This window comes from Monodelphis domestica, chromosome 2 (genome assembly GCF_027887165.1).
Source record: "Monodelphis domestica isolate mMonDom1 chromosome 2, mMonDom1.pri, whole genome shotgun sequence".
Lineage (NCBI taxonomy): Eukaryota > Metazoa > Chordata > Mammalia > Didelphimorphia > Didelphidae > Monodelphis > Monodelphis domestica.
Window position 1 is genome coordinate 527,419,059 of NC_077228.1, and position 19,354 is coordinate 527,438,412.

Consider the following 19,354-nt stretch of genomic DNA (forward strand, 5'->3'; position numbering starts at 1 on the left):
GCTTCTTTTACCTAATCCCAAACCAATCTTCGGGAGCTTTATGGCAGCCCTGACTGGGGAACGGGAAGGGCTGTTTTGTCAAAGTTTGGGGTCAGCAGCAGCTGAGTCTCTTCTAGACCCTCACCCTCGATATTAGCCGAGTGAAATTCCGTGTTCCGAGTTGGGGGTTGTCAGCTAGAGCTCCGAGAAGAGCCACGTGATCTCGCGTTCTGCCGGTTCAAAACTTGGACTGCCCCGGAAAAGAGGCTCCCGTGGCCGCTCTAGGCCTCCCGGCGGACTCCCGGATTCTCTCCTTGTGTGACTGCGCCTGCGCCTGCGCTTTGCCCGCCCCCGGCCTCCGCAGAGACTGACTCAACGCAGGCGCAGGCGGGTTTCAGGGCAGTCCCTCGGGCCCCGCCCCCTGCTCTGGCTGGGCGCTGATGGCAGGTAACGGTCAGGGTCTCTGGCCTGGGAGGGTAGGGGTCACTACCCCTGCAGAGGTGGGTCTTGGGTTGACCCATGACCCCCTCATTTAAGGGAGGAGGGTTTCTGGGGTCTCCATTTGAGAGGGATCTCGGGTTCTCCCTCATTTGTCGGGGATCATCCTGTGCACTCGAATTTAAGGGGGGGGGGGGTCCTGGAGCCTCCCTGTTTGTGAGGGTTCCCAGGTCCTGTCCATTTGTGGGGGGTCCAAAGTTCTTCCCATGGGGGGTCCAGCTTCTCATTTGGAGGGTACAAGGTTAACCCCATTTTTGTGGGGGGATTCCGAGGGTCTCCCCATTTGAGGGGATCCAAGCTTCTCCTGATGTAAAGTAGAGGGTTGTGCAGTCTCTCCAGTGGAAGAGTCTTTGGGGTGAATTAATGCCATCTTGCTAGAGGGCATCCCATGGCTTCCCTTGGGGGTCGGAGGATGTTCACAGACTCTAGGGGAGGGAAAATAAGGGAAGACAATGTCACTGTAGCCTTCTTCTGTGGGGAAGTTTGGGGTAACAGGCCTGTCAGGGCAGTGAGTGCCCACTCCATGGCACAGGTTGAGATCCCAAAGCTATTTATCAGTGACTCCAGGAGTCTGGAGGGTGGGGGGAGTCTGAAGGGTGGGGCTGGTGCTGGATCCCAACATCACTGAGTGATGGGAAGGTAATAGGAAGCTGTGGGTCTCTGAGAGGGAGCTTTAATTGTACAGCTTGCCTCTTCAGCCTTAAAATCAATGGTCCTTTCACTTTTGGGGATGATTTGAGAAAATACAACAAAAATGAGGAAATCTAAAGCAGTTTTGGGGACTTCAGACTATGTCTAGTCTGACCACTCATTCCGGCTAGCCTATGCTTGAGGTCAGTGGAAGCTAATTAGGAAACATTTTTCTTATATTAAACCTGAAATCTGCTTCCACTTTCACCCACTTGTTCGGGAAGTTGTGCCCTCTAGGTCTAAAAAGGACAAGTTTCATCTCCTTTCCTTCTTTCTAGACTCTAAAGACAATTGTCATGACCCTCCCCCTTTTTTCTCCAAAGTCAACATGTTTCCCTCAATCTTTACATGACAGTTTCCAGTTCCATTACCCTCTTGATTTTTTATACTATCTTTTTTCCCCAGGATTCCAAGGGGAAAGATTTCAGCCCAATATGTGTTTGAAATGTACTTCAGAGGCAGAACTTATTGCAGCTGCATGAGTTTTACCTTTCTTCATGTTATTGACAGTTTGGAAAATTACTCAGTAAACAGGAATAAATGACTTTTCCAAAATAACACTAGGCACTTCAAAAAACCAACTATAGTTATCAGTTTTTCACAAAGGGAAGGGAGAATCCATTACATTCCACTGATTGAATTTTGAAGTGTTTTTGTCCCCCATTTCCCTCAGAATGAATAATACAACCCTGTAGGCTCTTCCATTCATCCAGAAGACACAGGAACAAAGAGTAACACTTATGGGCAGCATAGATATAGGTGAATATCTGTATGTATGTGTGTTTCCAAAAATATTGAGATTGGGGAGGTGGCAAGACAAAACAAGGCTGGAAAAGGGAGAAACAAACTCCCCTGTCCCTTAAATTCTTAAAAGAAACCTGTGGAGCTGGGGGAATTTTCAATCTGGAACACCTTAGCCCCACTTGATTTCTGAAGACCTGCCATGGAACCACCCACTTTTTGTGCCTCAAGAAGTTGATCTTTTGAGCCATTTCCATTTTGTAGATGTGTTGATGGTCTCTTAGATTTTTCTCTCTGACATCAGTGAAATGACTTCCCCTAAGGGTACTGCCTTTTGACATTTTCAGTGACCCCATTTAGGGTAAAATTTCTATTGTTGATCCCTTGTGCCTCTTCTGAATTACTTTCCTATGCCATCATAATCCTGGCAGTGCACTTCAGGTGATTTGCAATGATCTTTGGCCAAAGTCAGGAATCCCAGAAATTTGGGAAGCTCTGAACAGATGAGTCTGCATCCCAACCAGAAGAGGTCACTGATTGCCTTTTTCTACATTTATGTCAGCTTTTCAGTGCCCCTATTAAAATGGGACACAATGGATAGTCTGATCATGGTGGACCCCAGCAAGACTATCAGTATCCATGCTATGAACTTGATAATGCAGGCTAAGGACTTGTTCTTCTAGGCTTAAGTCAGGTATCACTGATGAGTAAAGCCTTTTTGGATTTCATTCCCTGGCTTTTTGATCTTCCTTTTCCTTTTAATCTATTTTTCTTTGTAGGTCTTATTTTTATCTTTTACTATCTTTGCCTTGTTTTTGATCTGGTATTAGGCACTTGAGAAAAGGTCTGTTGAATTGACTTTTCTTGCTTTTTGTCTCATACTCTTGTATAACAATGAGATCACAGTAATATAAAACCCTCTAGACTTCTCTGCATTTTCTCTTAGATCTTTGATTTCCTAGGGCAGTGGTTCTCAACTTTTCTAATGCCATGACCCCACAATACAGTTCTTCATGTTGTGGTGACCCCAAACCAAAAAATTATTTTGGTGGCTACTTCAAAACTGTAATTTTGCTACAGTTATGATTCAGAATGTAAATACCTGATATGCATTATGTATTCTCATTGCTGATTTGTATCTGATTTGTATCAAACAGAATTTAAACATAGTGATTAATCACAAAAACAATATTTAATTATATGTTGAGAAATATTAATCCAGCAGGAGGCAGCCTAAGCACTAGGGTGGGGGTCCGCAGATGCTGCCTTCTTCTTCCTGTCGTCTCCCTCGAGCTTGAGCTGAAGCTTCACTTTGCTGGGGTTACTCGGCTCCGTTATCCGCTCCAGGAGTTATCTGCTCCAGTACTTGTTCTTAACCCCTCCGGAGCCTGTACCTGGGTGTTCTCTCTGGGTCTCTGTTTCAGTCCGGTCTCCAGGTAACAGGGTAAATCAAATCCGCCCCTCATAGGGGGAGGGCTGCTGATAGGTAACTAATATTAGTACAATGTGCGGGCAGCTGGGTCCCCGTTCTTTCTGAGATCTTGCTGTAAAGTAGTGCAATTTCTCAGTGGCTAAAGCCATCGGAAATATGTATTTTCTGATGGCTTTAGGTGACCCCTGTGTTTTGGTCGTTCGACCCCCACCGGAGTTGCGACCCACAGGTTGAGAACCGCTGTCCTAGGGTGATCTAACTGGCATTGGAGGTTGCCACCATCCATCCTTTTCTTATATGACTCTTAGTCATGTCTTCCCATAAATTTACCATTGGAAGTCCAGTTAACCTGCCAGAGGCCTTATTCACCTTCTCTTGATATCTGAGGATATCTTTGGAGCCCTCCAGCTTTCTTCCAGTCATTTTTTTGCCATGTAAGCAATCCGTCTTCCTTCTATCTTATGCATCTCCCAGATGGTGTTCTAAATCCTGTTCATCACAGAATTCTTCACTATTTGTCATATGTTGCAGCCTGCCCCCAAACACATTGATTGCTGTCTGTGTGAATGTCATTTTTAATTCTTCAGGTACTATTGTGTGCCACGTCCCACAATCAAACAAATCAACACTGACAACTTTAGTCATTGTTAGTAAGATGGACTTTTGTTTTGGGAGTTCAGGATCTTTATGGTTTTTGGAAGGCAATCCAGCCTTCTCTCCTGTTATTGAATTGGGGACCCATCTGGTTTACTTGTATTGTTTCTCCCTGTTATAAATAAAAATGAATCTGGAGGCTTATTACCAGATTTATAAGCATTTATTAGGAAAGAGAGAGAGAGAGAGAGAGAGAGTTAGAGATCTCAGCCTTCCTAACTTTAGAGATACAGCTCTTGCTTTTTAAATACTCTAGCTCCTTCCTCTGTGGCCATGTTGCACTTGATCTGACATGTTGACGTCAGGGGATGCCAGAGTCAGGCCTTCAGATCATCAGATGGACACATGACTTGGTGACTCTTATGTCCTGCTGCTAGGGTGTGTGGGATCAAAAACTGGAATGGAGGTCCCTGGATATTTTATTTCACATATCCCAGATATACATACTGATGGACAAGAGTTACATTTGTCCATTTAACTCCATATCATAGTCTGAGTAATAGATACTCTTCTTCCATTTGGTTTTTGTTGTGTGAATGGTCAGGTCAGGCTTTCCGGGGGAGTGATTACCCTCCATCCCTGTGGCCATTTCCCCTGGCAAGCAGACATTGTCCTGGTGTGAACCTCCCTCAATGTTTTTGATCCCAGGGTCATTGAACATGATTATCTCTAATATCTTTCAAAGTCTCTGGAAGCACTTTGTCGTCTTTGACTTCTTTTTGTAACTCCAGCACTTAGCACATTGTCCTTGTTGTTGTTCAGTTTCAATGGTGTCTGACTCTTCATGACCCCAGTGGGAGTTTTCTTGGTAGAGACAGAGGAGCAGTTTGCCATTTCCTTCTCTAGCTCATTTTACAGAGGAGGAAACTGAGGCAAACAGGTTGTGACTTGCCCAGGGTCATACAGCTGAGTGTCTGAAGCTGGATTTGAACTCAAGAAGATGAGTTCCTGACTCCAGGCCCAGCATTCTCTCCACTGTGCCATCTAGCTATCCTAGGGTAAACATAGGTCAGAAATGTTTTAAAAGAAATGATGCCAGTCACTTATAATTTGATATTGCCAAAACTCTGCTGGCCTTTGGGCTAATTTTTAATCTGGTGTTCATTTAAAAATAGTTCAATATGTTGTCAGTGTCTGATAAATTTATGCGTTTTTTTGTTTCCAGTTCGTTTATACAGAAACTTTGTTTCCTGGACTTCCAAAGGAGCCTCTTAAACTCTCCATGGTGTCTAAGTTAAAATGGAGCAGTCAGCTGTCCACCTGTGGGTCAGAACTGAACCATTTATTGTGGGTGCTTTGCCTCTACCTCCGCCAGCCAAATTCAGCCTTCACTATCTCAGAAAGATATCCACTTATGTTCGAACCCGAGCCAGGGAAGGAGGTTACCCGCGTCTCTTCTGGGCCACTTGGAGGCATATCGCCTGTGGGAAGCTACAGTTGGCCAAGGACATTGCTTGGCTTTACTTTGAAATATTTGATAGTCTGGTGGTGAGGCCCCCCGAGGAACGTCTGGAATGGGCCGAATTGGTATCTAACTGCTCATGTGAGGAGGAAGTAGAGAAAGAGAGGAATAAGGTAGGTGTTTGTGCCCAGTATTTTTGTGGTTCGGTTGGAATAGAAGCCACAGTTGGTACAATTCCAGTCTCTAGGCTAGGGAGGCCATCTGTGACCTGGAGCAATTGGGCAGTGAGCACCCAGCATTTCTCATTATAAGTCCATCCTAGCCCTCCCAGCAACATTTTAATCACCTGCTTTTTAGCAGGTGGAGCCGTTTCTGTGGCTCTTGGGGGAGACAGGGGTGACAGCTTCTTAATCCAGAATAGAAAGCTGGTTATTCTCTCTTTGTGCTGAGTAAGTGGAAGAACTAGTTAATTTTTCAAATTTAACTTTAAATGCACAGTCTGTGGGAGCAAGGTCAACCCCAGACCCATGATTCCTTTGGTGTAGGGAACTTTTCTACAATTCTTTGTCTTCTAGAGTGCCTGGGGACAGCCTTTCCCTTGGAGCTAGTGTGTATCAATACCAAGGATTCAGCCCACAGGTCAGGTCAGGACAGATCTCTGACTCTTCAGTCTGCCCGTCCACACTTCCACACAGCCATTCAGTATGTTTTTTGTCATATGGATAAACCTAATAACAAGAGAAGTCAGAAAAAGTTTAGTTCTGATAATGAAGTGACCAAGCTGCCTTGTAACAGGTCAGGTTAAAGGGGCCTTTGAGATTGGCCCTCAAAGTCTCGTTCTCTTTAAGTTTTCAAGATGGGGATTGTGCTTCTATGTGTGCCCCTTTGGTGTGAATGATAGTATGAACCTGTAACCGCTTTTGGAAAAACAAATCTAAAGGCTACTCTGGACCAACTGACTAGGAAGCCCGAGATTGTTCCTAGAGTCTCTGGAACCCCTAATTAACCAAATAATGGCCAAAGGACTAAGTACTGAAGCAAATTTGGCTCTGCCATCTGAACAACAGAATTTGAACGGATCCTAAAAAAAGGACATTTTGACCATCTTAAAAATATCATAAAGAAGGTTTATACTAGTGTACGTGTATTCATCTTGTTCAAAATAGTTTGGGCTTGTCTGTTTCTTTTCTACCAGAATCTTGACATGCTTAGGAAGGAAGGTTTCTCAGAATATTTGGACTTCCTTGTATTTTTTCAATTCTGTTTCAGTTTAACTGTTATTGGAGCCCACAATTATGCATAATATGGAATTTGATTAAGAATGATAATTAGGTTTTGTTAGAATGATTTTTGATTTTGTAACTATTAAAACAAAGAACTTTTTAAAAATTGTGCTAAATAGGGGCTGCTGGGTGGTTTAGTGGATAGAGAACCAGATCTAGAAACAGTTAAGTCTTGGATTCAGATCTGAGATGAGACATTTCCTAGCTGTGTGACCCTGGGCAAGTCACTTAACTCCAATTGCCTTGGAAATGGTATTTAGAATCCTAAGATAGAAAGTAAGGGTTAATTTAAAAAATTTCTACTAGGGGGCAGCTGAGTAGCTCAGTGGATTGAGAGCCAGGCCTAGAGACGGGAAGTTCTAGGTTCAAATCTGGCCTCAGACACTTCCCAGCTGTGTGACCCTGGGCAAGTCACTTGACCCCCATTGCCTAGCCCTTACCACTCTTCTGCCTTGGAGCCAATACACAGTATTGACTCCAAGACGGAAGGTAAGGGTTAATTAAAAAAAATTTTTTTAAAGAACATTTTATTGTCATTTTGGGAAGTGAACATGGAAGCCTGGGGGTGGGGGAGAGGGAGGGGAGAGAGGGAGGAAGGAAGAGAGAGAGAGACGGGGAGAGAGAGACACAGAGAGAGAGAGAGACAGAGACAGAGAGAGATAATGTGTATGTATACATATCTTTTTAGATATTGGTTCTATTTCTGAAAACCCTACAGGTTTTTAACTAAAATACATATGGCGAATGACTCTCACATTTCAGTTTACTCTTCTGGTGAAATAAAATGTAGCTCTGCCCTATTTAGTTGTAGGCTGATAGTTGATTTGTGTCTGTAGACATGCTGACAGTTTCTTATTCCTTTTCTTGGACAGCTTTCAGTAGACACCCTTCAGTTCCTGCTATTTTTGTATATACAGCAGTTAAACAAGGTTTCTTTAAGAACATCCTTGATTGGGGAAGAGTGGCCAAGTCCCAGAAACAGATCTCCATCACCTGACTTGAGTGGAAAATCTGTTTGTCATAATAAGGTACTGTGGACAAAGCGTTCTGATTTTCTTGTGAACAGCTCGCCTGTCGATCAGGCTGACCCTTTACGATCCCTTTTAGAGTCAGTATCCGCTGATGAAGACTTCTACTGAGCGAGGAAGAGGAGGACTATCAGTCCCCAGCTTTCCTGGCCTGACTCGTGAAGAAGCTGCCTGCATGTTCCATTTGCATATTTGATGAGATTATTGTTATATCTGCAGAATGCTTAGAACTTCACTCAGTACACTTACTATCAGCCAATCAGTCAAAAAATGTTTATGAAGCTGCTAGAATAGGCCAGGCCCTGTTATGTCGGCATTCAGGTGATTGGCTATGGCACTGCGGTCCAAAGGTAAATTTAACAATCTCACTGAACAAATAGCATTTAAAAGAGATGTATGATTGCTCTTTTTCAAGGTGGTTTAGCAGGGCAGCTAGGTGGCATGGTGGATAGAGTGCCAGCCCTGGGTTTGGGAGGACCTGAATTCAAATCTGGCCTCAGACACTTCATAGCTGTGTGACCCTGGCCAAGTCACTTAATCCCCATTACCTAACCCTGATTGCTCTTCTGCATTACAATCAATATCAATTCTAAGGCAGAAGGTAAGGGTTAAATGAGTAAAAAATAAAGATGGTTTCTCTATTTCTGTAACAGGATTTTAAGTGCTTTAGGAGAAGCAGCATGATCTGTGGCTCTTTTCATCCTCTTATGAATATTTATTTTTGCTTTGTCTGTTAGCATGATTGATAGAACAAGTTTATCTTCGACCTTCATTTTTATTTCTGTGTTTTCCTTATGGAACCTATGGTGGGGTTTTGCATTCTCTTATGATGTCACTATTTTGTTTTATTGCCTTTCCAAGGGGGTAGAATGGAGTTTTGGTAAGCCTGTGGGTCATGTGAGGCAGCCGCCTGGCAAAGGGGGAAGGAAGGGTGCTGAATAAGCTGAGCTGTTACATGGTAAGGTTCTCAGTGCCAGACCACGGAGACAGATGAAATCGTGTTATTTCTTACACATAATTCCTATTTCGTTGATATTTAGGAGGTCCTAAGGATCCCAAAAAGGGTCTAATCCTTCATTTTATTGGTCATGTGTGAAAAGTGGGATGGTGCCAGCTTTGGAGACAGGGACCTGTTTTCAAATCCTGGCTCTTATGCATGATAGCTCTGTGGCTCTGGATAAATAATTTACTTTCTTGGTGCCACAGACAGCCCTCTAAAAGTATGGCTTACCTAGGAAATCCTGCTGTTCCTCAGCATGGATGGAATTATTGGTCTAGATCCTCCTGAAAAAAAAAATGAAAGACAGGGCTGTGCAAGGTGAGATTGTGGTAGCATTTGGCAATGTTCTTAGGCACTGTTATGATTCCTGTTGTGTTGTGACTTCTTCTCAAAAGCACCCTTTTGTTCAGTGGGGAGGGGGGGGGTTGTCCCTCTTGAATATACACACCGTATGGTTTCAGCCAAAGGATGGTGAAATATCTGTCCTCTATCAATGAGGGCATGGACTTCCTAAGCTAGCTGGATGTCTTGTGGTTAAGGTCGCATTTGTACTGGGTTTGATCTGAGACTTTAAGGGTGCTTTTGAATAGCTGAGGTGAAGAGAAAACCCATCTCTTGACTCCTTTTCATCTCCATCTTGTACATACTCTTCAGAAAGGATATATTGGATCCAATGCTTATGTTTTAGGAAAGCTCTTCTCTTGACTAAGATTGTTTTCTTTTGATTTCTCAGACCTGGAATGATTGCAGCCACCAAGCCTTTGTCTATAATCACCTGTCCAATCTCCTGGAGCTTCTCTTGGACCCAGAGGAGCTCACTGATTCCTCCCACTCCACCCATAAAAGCTTGGTCTCTCCCGAAGCTGTCCAGGCCCTCAGCTTTCTCATTGAAGGCACAGTCAGCAAAGCCCGGAAGGTCTACCCACTCCATGAGCTTGCACTATGGCAGCCCCTGCATGCAGAGAGTGGCTTCTCAAAGATTTCCAAAACCTTCTCCTTCCCAAAGCTGGAGGCCTGGCTGAGATGTTGTTTGACTACAAACCCGTTTGGCACAACTGCTTGTCTCAAGACTGGGAAGAAGTTGGCTTGGGCCCAACAAGGTAGGTTCTAATTCCTCGTGCATCTCCAGTGGAATGATTTGTTGTTTTGGAGGTCTAAATGATGCTGTTTCTTCTGTGACTTACCTCAAAACAGAAAGATACCCAAGAGAGACAGAGAACAGAAGAATGTCCCTTTTTCCCTCTTTTTCAAAACCTTACTTTCTGTCTAATAATTCTGCATATTGGTTCCAAAGCAGAAGAGTGGTAAGGCAGTGGGAGTTAAGGGACTTTCCCAGGGTCACACAGCTAGGAAATGTCTGAGACCAGATTTGAACCCAGGACCTTCCATCTCTAGATCTGATTCTCTCTAACTATACCTATATCCCTTTTTTAAAAATAGGAAATTTTTTCTTAAAGTAACACCAACCTCAGAGATATATAAACAAATGTAATCTATTTTGCTCTTCCTATTTTTTTTGTTCATTCAATGCCATTTCTTAATGCCCTGGGAAACTTACCTAGGACTGTGATTCTAGAGTTCAAATATGATACATTCTTCTTTGTCCTTGATTCTGAAATGAATTGTTAAAAACAATTTTTTCTGGTATTGATCTTTTCCAGTTTTCCAGTTATATATAGGTTATAATTTGGATAGTCTTCTCAGTCTTTGCAGAATTTCTTTGCCTCTTCATTTGCTATATTAGGTGTGTGAGCATAATCAGTCAGTCAGGAAACACTTATTAAGTGCCTACTATGTTGCAAGGCACTGTGCTAAGTGGCTCAGGATACAAAAGGAGGCAAAAGACAGTCCTTGCACTCAAAGAGAACCCAATCTGACATGCAAACAAATATATTTAAAATAAGCCATCCTCAGGACAAAAAGGAAGAATTAAAAGGACTAGTAGTAAGAGAGATCAGGAAAGGCTTCCTGGAGAAAGTTGGATTTTAATTGGAACTTAAAGAAGGGTCTTAAAGTTATCAAAGTATAGGAGGGAGAGCATTCTCAGCATAGGGAACAGCCAGAGAAAATGACCCAATACCAAGAGATGAAGTATCTTGTTTGTGAAACAGCCAGGATCCAACAGTATATGTTGGGGTGGAAGGTGGAAGAAGGCTGAAACATAGGAGGAGGCTAGATTGTGAGGGGCTCTGAATGCCAAATAAAGGATTTTCTGTTTGATCCTGGGACCAGTGGAATTTATTGAATAGAGGAGAGACATGGTCAGACCTGGGCTTTTAGGCCAATCATTTTAGTGGCCAAATGGAGGATGGACTAGAGTGGGAAGAACCTTGAAGCAGGCAGCTCCCAACCAGTGGTTAGTTCGGTGATCTAGGCAGTTAGTTATTTGCATGGTGGTCCTTTTATAGTGCTTCTCAGGAGCACTGCAGTATAAGATCAGGAAGGTCATGGAGTTGTGACTTTTTTGCCCTTGGGTACCTGATCGATCTAGCTCCTTGATTTGTCCCTACAAATGGAACCTGTGAGCTGCCCTGTCATTTAATGAACAGCTTTTTTGTTTTTAGCAAAAACGCCAAAGTTGGCAAAATTCATTTCCTATAGTAGTTTGTTCATTTGTTGATTAATGAACAAACATCTCACATGTAGAGGACCTACATAGCTTAGTGAAGTTGGAGGTGAGAGAGTGAGGAAGACAAAGTTGGGATCAGGGGAATATAGGAATGTAGAAAATACTTAGAACAGTAACGGGGAGAGCTCAAGAGTGTTACAAGGAAATCACTTTAAAAGACTGATATATATTAATTTAAGGTCGCCAAGGAATACAGCTATGTAATTCCTAAATGAAAACTCAAGTCAGCAGTCAATCTTTTATGGAGTTTAATTACAATAGGAGGAAGAAAGGAATTAGAGATAGAGAGAGAGAAAAAGGGAGAGAAGGGAATAGGGCTTAAATACCCCTTCTGTTTAGGCTGGGCCAAAAGGCCCAAGCCCTTAGATAGCTGGGGCAAAGAAAAGAGATCAGTCCCTATTACTCACGTGACCAAAATGGAGAAACAGTCTCAGAGGCCCCCACCTTCAGCTTCCTTCAGAGCAAGCTTCTCCGAGCACACACCAACCACACCGACCAACTTCTCAACCCCCCACACCCGTCTTCAGACCCCTCTATCCTTAAGGAAACCATCCAAGTTCCCTCCCCTCAGTCCTCACATCTACCAATCACGTGTCCATCAATTTCCCTGTGCCAATGGAGGCTCTAGCTTAACCCAGGACCGCCCAGAGGTCTGGCTTTGCACATGTCTTTTGTAGGTCATATTTTCAAATAATTAAATCTTTGATCCTTTGCTACAGCCCTTTCTAAATCCTGTTAACCTGAGTAGGGTAGAGATTGGAATAATTAAATTTTGATCTAGGCTGCAGCCCTTGCTCAATCCTGTTAGGACTGAATAGGGTGGAGATTGATTCCAAGTATCTCCATTGTATCAATTCTAAAATCAATCATGACTCAAAGAAATTCCTGTTCTATGCTTAAGCATAGGTCAAAGTCCTTTCCATTGTTCAGCAAAAGGTTTCTGTTCTAAAGTAATCTTAAGAAGGGAAGGAGAAGGAACCTCCCATGCCAATGGGGTTCACATTCCAATAGTCAAGACCCACTATCAATAGGAAATTTTTCAAGTATGAAATTTCCCAATGGTGAAATTTCCAACATTTATAAGTCTAAGAAATTTTGAGGTTTACAAGAGATATTACAAAGTATTGCTTGGCAGCTGTGAAGGCCCATTTAAATTTAGAGCATGGATTTATCATGTACCAAATATATGTGATTTTGCACCTTTTCCCGGCAATGCTAAGCAGCCTGGCAACAAGGAAAACAGCTGGTGAACTTGATGCCCAATTGTTACTGACCTCAGAGCTAGATCTCTCTGGCTCCAAGAAGAACCTTTGGTCCTTAGTTGGGAAATGTAGCATGGTTTGTGGTGGGCTCTGGATCATACTTTGTGGCCTTCTTTCATGTAATTTTTAAGTATGTTTTTTAATGAAAAAAGGTTTGTTTTTCAGTGAAAAACTAAAGGCACAGAAAGCCTTCACCTAAGGCCTAAGCCCTAGTGGGGGGAGAAACTCAAGAGAGTGGTCTAACTCTTCATTGGAGTTGGGGGAGAAATCATTATTTCCCAGGGTCTTATTTCCTCGCTTTTTTTTTTTCATTGGAAATGCTGTAATGCTTGTTGCATGTCCATGAACATCTCTTGATACCTATCCTTCATTTTAAACTATTTCATTAAGAGGTTTTTAATGTGTGTGTGTGTGTGTGTGTGTGTGTGTGATTACAGTTGAAGGAACTACCAAAAGAGCCAAGATTGCTTGCAATACCCATGTGGCTCCCAAGATCCATCGCATTGTGGTGATGACCCAGGTTTACAAGCAGACATTGGCCAAGAGCTCAGAGACCTTAGTTGGGGCCCATGTGAAGATTCACCGCTGCAACGAATCTTTCATATACCTATTGTCCCCTTTACGGTGAGTGCGACCATCAGTGCAGCCCAGAAGGGCTCTCTTTATTATATGACATTTCCCTTTAGTCCAGCACCTCTGCTCTCGTAGAGTTCAGTGCATCTGGTGCAGGAAATAGCTCCCTGTCTTTGTGTCTCTTAGGTCTGTCACCATCGAAAAGTGTAGGAACAGCACTCTGGTCCTGGGGCCGGTACAGACAGCTCTTCACCTCCACAGCTGTGACAACGTGAAAGTCATTGCTGTTTGTCACCGTCTGTCTGTCTCCTCCAGCACAGGCTGCACCTTCCACGTTCTGACGCCAACACGGCCTCTTCTCCTTGCTGGTAACCAGATGATCACCTTTGCACCTTTCCATACTCACTACCCAATGCTGGAAGACCACATGGCCAGGACCGGGCTGGCCACAGTGCCCAATTATTGGGACAAGCCAATGATTGTGTTCAGGGAGAATAATGATGCGAGGGTCTTCCGACTCTTGTCCCCCTGTGAGTTCTATGTGTTTGTGATTCCATTTGAGATGGAAGGGGACACAACAGAGATTCCAGGAGGTCTCCCACCAGCCTATCAGAAGGCACTGGGCCAACGAGAACAGAAGATACAGGTCTGGCAGAAGACGGTCAAGGAAGCAGGCTTAACGAAGTGAGTGAGTTATTCCTAGTAGCAGAAATACATGTGTTGCACAAAACAAAGCTGAAAACCAACTTTTTTGCAAATTACTAACACCATGATCTTGCTGTTAAAAGGAACCAGGTGTTTCCCTGAGACCTACAGTGCATGCTTCTTTGTGCCCAGTTGTTTGAGCAAGGGGCCTCTCCCAAATACCGAGTGGTATGCCACAGCAGCAGGAGCATACGTCCTCTTCTTGCGTGGCCAAGAAAGTGTTGGGAAATAAGATCAACACACCAGAAACAACCAGAGAATTATAGAAGACGACATTTATATTTATATATACACACATAGATAGATGGATATTTATTTGTTTATTTATTTATTTTTTAGAGGGCAATATCGAATCAAATTCTGGGTTGTATGTGCAGACAACAGCTGACAAAACTCAGGAAAAGAAATTGGCCTGGTCATCAGAGATGCCTTATGGCAGAGAGGGGGCTTGAGTTAGGTCATGAGCCCTGAGGAAGATTTGGGTACATGAATGCAAAGTATTTATTAATTAATTAAACCTATTAATCGTGCTGCATTCCAGGCCCTGGAGCAAGTGCCTCGGATACACATGCACACATTCAAGAGAGTCCATACAGAGAGCTTACATTCTAATGAAAAGAGATGCCATGTAAAGGAGAGTCATGTGCCCAGGAAAGGGTGTTTTGGAAGAGATTTCTGGATAGGGACTAGAGCATGAACAAAGCATGAAAGCAGAAGAGAGGGTGGATTGGGTCAAGGATGGTGGAGAGAACAAGGATTCCTGCGGGGAAGGGAGAGAAAGGGCAATCAGGTTGATGGGGCCAGTGCCAGAGGGCTGTTAGCATGTGGAGGCTGAATCGTTTGCAGTTGATACCCAATCTTCCTAATGATGAGCTTCTTATCTTTGTATTAATTGCCATAACGTTGTGATTGGTTCTCTCGGAAAGTCTGAATAATGTTCCATAGAAGTGGCAGGCATTCAGTGAGCATCTGCACCTTCTTTTTCCTGAGTCCAGTGACCTGATGCTGTTACTGGTCAGACAGTCAGTCAACAGGCATTTATTGGAATCTAACCATGTGCCAGGCACTGTACTAAGGACAGAGGATTCAAAGAAAGACCTAGAAAAGGATCCTGTATAGCGGGGGTCTCCGGACGGTTTACCCAGGGGCCGGGTCACCGTCCCTCTGACCGCTGGAGGGCCGGACTATAAAGAAACTGAACCAAGCTGTATCCGGCTGTCTGGGATAGCGGAGGCTGCGGCGCTGGCTGGGATGGGCCTGTCACACCTGGCACAGCCCATCACTGCCACCACTATACCGGGCAGCAGGATACACAGTGCGGAATCCCCTCCCCCAGTTCGCCGCTCACCATGCTGACGTCTTCCATTGTGCAGCCACAGAATCCTTTGTGCGGCGCCTCGTTCTCGTTCAGTTACTCTCAGAACAAGGCGCCACGCGAAGGATTGTCACAGAAGTGGTGCTGTACGTGAGTGACGCTGTGCTTTGTGGTGCTGCCACATACGGTGCTCCTCTCACTGACCACCAATGAAAGAGGTGCCCCTTCCAGAAGTGCGGTGGGGGCTGGATACATGGCCGGGCGGTGGGGGTGGGGTGCAGTTTGGGGACCCCTGTTGTATAGGGACCTGGTGATGTAGTCCAAGAAATGAAGGTTGGCAGGCCTGGTCCCTTCTCCAAAAAGAGGAGCTAAGGGTGGGAGATACGAAGAGTCCAAAGACAGTCCCTGCCCTTGAGGAGTTTATGATTTAATGAGAGGGATGACAAACAAATAGCGACAAAGTAAGCCAATGCAGAGTAAATAGGAAATCATTACAAAGGAAGGCCTTGGGATTTAGAGGGCTTCATGGAGTCTTCCCAAAAAAGAAGGCATTTAGTAGAGACTTAAAGGGGCCAGGCAAGATCTGATGTTGGAGCAGAGGAGAACGAGCCTGAGAGAATGCTGGAGCCGAGAGATGGATCAAGCAGGACATGGTAGACAGGAAGGAGGGTAGCAGGGGGCTGGGTTAGGAAGGGCTTTGAATGCCAAACAAGGGGTTTGTATTTGCTTCTAGAGGCAAAACTTACTGACTGGGGGGAGAAGTGATCAGACCTGCACTGTAGAAAAGACACTGAATGACTGAATGGAAGATGGACCGGAGCAGGGATAGACTGGAGGCAGACAGACAGGGTGAAGTTCTATGGCAGGGTGAGGGCAGTGTCAGAGGAGAGAAGGGCATATTGAAGAGATTGTGCAAAGGTAGAATTGGCAGGCCTTGGCACCTGGGGGGGGGAGAGAAAATAAAGGAATCCAGGATGAATTCTCATCTCAGTAATGGTGATGGTGGAGCCCTCTGCCATAGCAGGGAAGGTAGGAGGGGAAGAGTTTAGGGGAGAAGATAAGAAGTTCTGTTTTGGACATGCTGAGTTTGAGAGGCCTCCTGAACATCCAAGTGGGAAGAGGGCTACAGAGTCAGAGTGAGGCTGCTGAGGCATGACAGCAAAGGCCAGTGGAGGGGCAGAAGGGGCTACTTGGATGCATTTTGTTGGATGAGACTAGAAATGAGCAAAGATCTGCCTTGTCCGGAGCAATGATCGTCTGGTAGGTAAATAGGAGAACAAAGAACTAGGGAGAGGAGCCAGTCTGCCTAGTCCAAGTCATGGCAGAAGAAATGGCTATAATGTGTTGGAATTTCATGAAAGTTTTTGTTCCAAAGGGGTTTTTTATTTTTCTTTTTGTTGATTTTAGTCTAAATGCCTCAAGCATGGGGATTGACTGGTCAGAGAGAAAACAGATCATCAGAAGTGGCTCATCAGATAGTCACTGTGGTGGTCTGGAGCAACATGTTGTGTTATCCTAGAAGTTAAAAGCTTCCTTGCTTTTTTTCTTCCCTGTCCCTATCCCTGTATCCTGCATTTTAGGGATCAAAGGAAACAATTCCAGGTGCTGGTCGAGAATAAGTTTTACGAATGGTTAATTAACACAGGACAAAGCCAGCAGCTCGATAGTCTGGTGCCCCCTGCAGCAGGTTCCAAACAAGCCGCGGGATAAGTTATTACAACACCATGGTAGGCCTTTGTTCTTATAATTTGACATTTTTAAACACTTTCTATATTTTAGCAAGGAATAACCCAACCAAAAATACTCCCATGAAGCTGGTGAGATTAGGGTTGGGCATCATGGCAGAATCAGAATTTAACTCCCTTCCCTAGGTGGTCACCTCTCTCATCCCCACGCATCTCTCACACTGCCACGAGGCCCTGCTTTCCCTTAATGATGCCTTTTCTGACCCTCTTGTCTTTGGTTGCCCCAGGTAGGTGGCTGATATTTCTCTGGGACCCATATGTGCCCAGGACTATTCCAAATAATCTAAAGGAACTTTTGATTCTTGCCCTCTGGCAAGCCAACAAAATGAAAGGCCACACTGGTAGAGACAGAAGCACAGGAGGGCATATCATGCAAAAACATAAAGGGTGAAGCTTTATAATTGGGCTTGTGGGTCTCATGATTTTGTCTTATTCTATTAGGTATCTGGAGGAGGATATCTCATGGGAACAGGCAAGTGATCTCAGGAGAATGGAGAAGCCCAGCAGAGAAAGGAGTTGCACTCAGAGCCCCGCCTCTTTCTCCACACACCTCAAAATAGATTATAATTGATTGTGAATTTTAGAACAGAAAACCAGGTTTAAATGATTCTGGTGGATTCCTGTCCTTTCTAAGGAAATACGAAATGGAGAGGTTGGTACTGTTATCTGTTCTGTTACCAGGAGGGTGTAGGAGATGCAACAACAAACTGAAGAATTCTAACATCTCAAGGCTAAGTTAAGAAAGGGACTCTTGGGGCAGCGTTAGCCCTGGAGTGAATCCACTGGGCTTTATTTTGACCTATTTGGGACTTTTGCTTGATTTTGTTCCTTACTCTTTTCTTACAGTACAAGTGGAATTGGAAACAAGCCTGCCATAGAGATAAAAGGGACTCACAAACCAAAGAGTGCCAGTTTTTATCATTTGGAAAATGGCAAAGTTGGTGCCAACAGTCCCATGTTATTATTTTTATACAGAAGTGTCAGGCTATAGAGTTACAGGCAGCCTTTATTTTGAGGCAAAAGGGTTCTGCCCCTTGTAGAGCCAATGAAAGATGTGGGTTTTTATTTGTTTACTGCAGCTTGGTATGCCTTTAAAACATTTTGATGGAAATATGCACATATATATATATATACACATACACATATATATGTTATTTCTTGGTGTATAAAAATCAAAAGAAATATTTTTATAGAAATATTGTTCTAGCCTTTAATCTGTGAAAAATAAATTTAAAAAATAATGTTTATTATTCTCTGTTAAAAATTATAACTGATTGTAAAAAATATTTTTGCTTTCTTGTGAGAATATAGCGCTTCTACCTTTATGCTTGAGATTTCTAATTAGAACTATTCTGTGATGTCAAAATAAAGTTTACATTTTGTTAGAGAAGCCTCTTTCCTTTATTTAAGGAAGAGAGGGGAAATGCCTTAAGTAGTGAGATTAAAAAAACAACAACTTTATTTCAAGTCCAAATTCTCTCCCTCTTATCAACCCTCCCTCACCCTCTGAGAAGGCAAGAAATACATATGAAGTCATTCATAATCTATCTCCACGTTAGCCATGTTGTGAAATTAAAAAGCAAAAAAAAAAATATGCTTTTAATCTTCATCCTGATTCATCAGTTCTTTCTCTGAAAATGAATAGCATTTTCCATCCTGAGCTCTTTGACATTGTCACAGGAATCATTATGCTGATCAGAATAGCTAAGTCATTCACAGTTGATCCGTGTTGCAGTACTGCTGTTACTATATACAACATTCTCCTGGTTCTGCTCATTTCATTGGGTCTGTTCACATAAATCTTCCCAGATTTTTCTGAAGCTATCCAGTTCAGCATTTGTTATATATATAGCACAATAATATTCCATTGCAACATATACAACAGCTTTTTCAGCCATTCCCCATTTGACAGGCATCCCCTCGATTCTTTGCCAAAAAGAGCCAGGTCAACTTGGGGGAAAAAAACTCAGACTCACTCAGTGATCAGTAAATAAAGAAGAGCATTTATTCAGGGTCGAGGAATTGCAATTCAAGACAATATGCTGCCTTCCTCAGATGGGGATGGTCAGAGGGGAAGAGGAGAAGCATGCTCTTAGGACACAGACATGGGGAACTAGGAGAACAAATAGTCTGAGTACAGAGAGCGGCCACACTGCAGGAAGGGAGTGTTTAAGGTGCTGAGGGTTCATATAAACAAGGTTGCAGAAATTTCCTTGAGGTTATCTCTTGCCTATGAGCAGAGGTTGGGGTTGGAAACTGCTGGGTATATGTAGGGGTCTTCTTGGGAGTAGTTAGAAATTACTGGTCAGAACAGGATGGAAACCCAGGGTTTTCGGGGGTTGACGGCTCCTATAGATATTTTTGTACAAATAGGTCCTTTTCCTTTTTCTTTGATATGTTTGGTATATAGAACTAGTG

At 43.6% G+C, this 19,354-nt stretch overlaps 1 protein-coding gene across 1 annotated transcript; it reads left to right on the forward strand.

Moving 5' to 3' along the window:
* Window positions 1-304: 304 nt before the first annotated feature.
* Window positions 305-18,321, forward strand: TBCCD1 (TBCC domain containing 1). Its single transcript, XM_001366048.4, has 8 exons — window positions 305-426; window positions 5,160-5,569; window positions 7,552-7,707; window positions 9,441-9,807; window positions 13,036-13,222; window positions 13,358-13,855; window positions 16,772-16,918; window positions 17,378-18,321. Exons 2-7 carry the CDS (start codon window positions 5,234-5,236, stop codon window positions 16,899-16,901), a joined length of 1,674 nt encoding a protein of 557 aa, XP_001366085.1. The 5' UTR covers window positions 305-426; window positions 5,160-5,233; the 3' UTR covers window positions 16,902-16,918; window positions 17,378-18,321.
* Window positions 18,322-19,354: the final 1,033 nt, after the last annotated feature.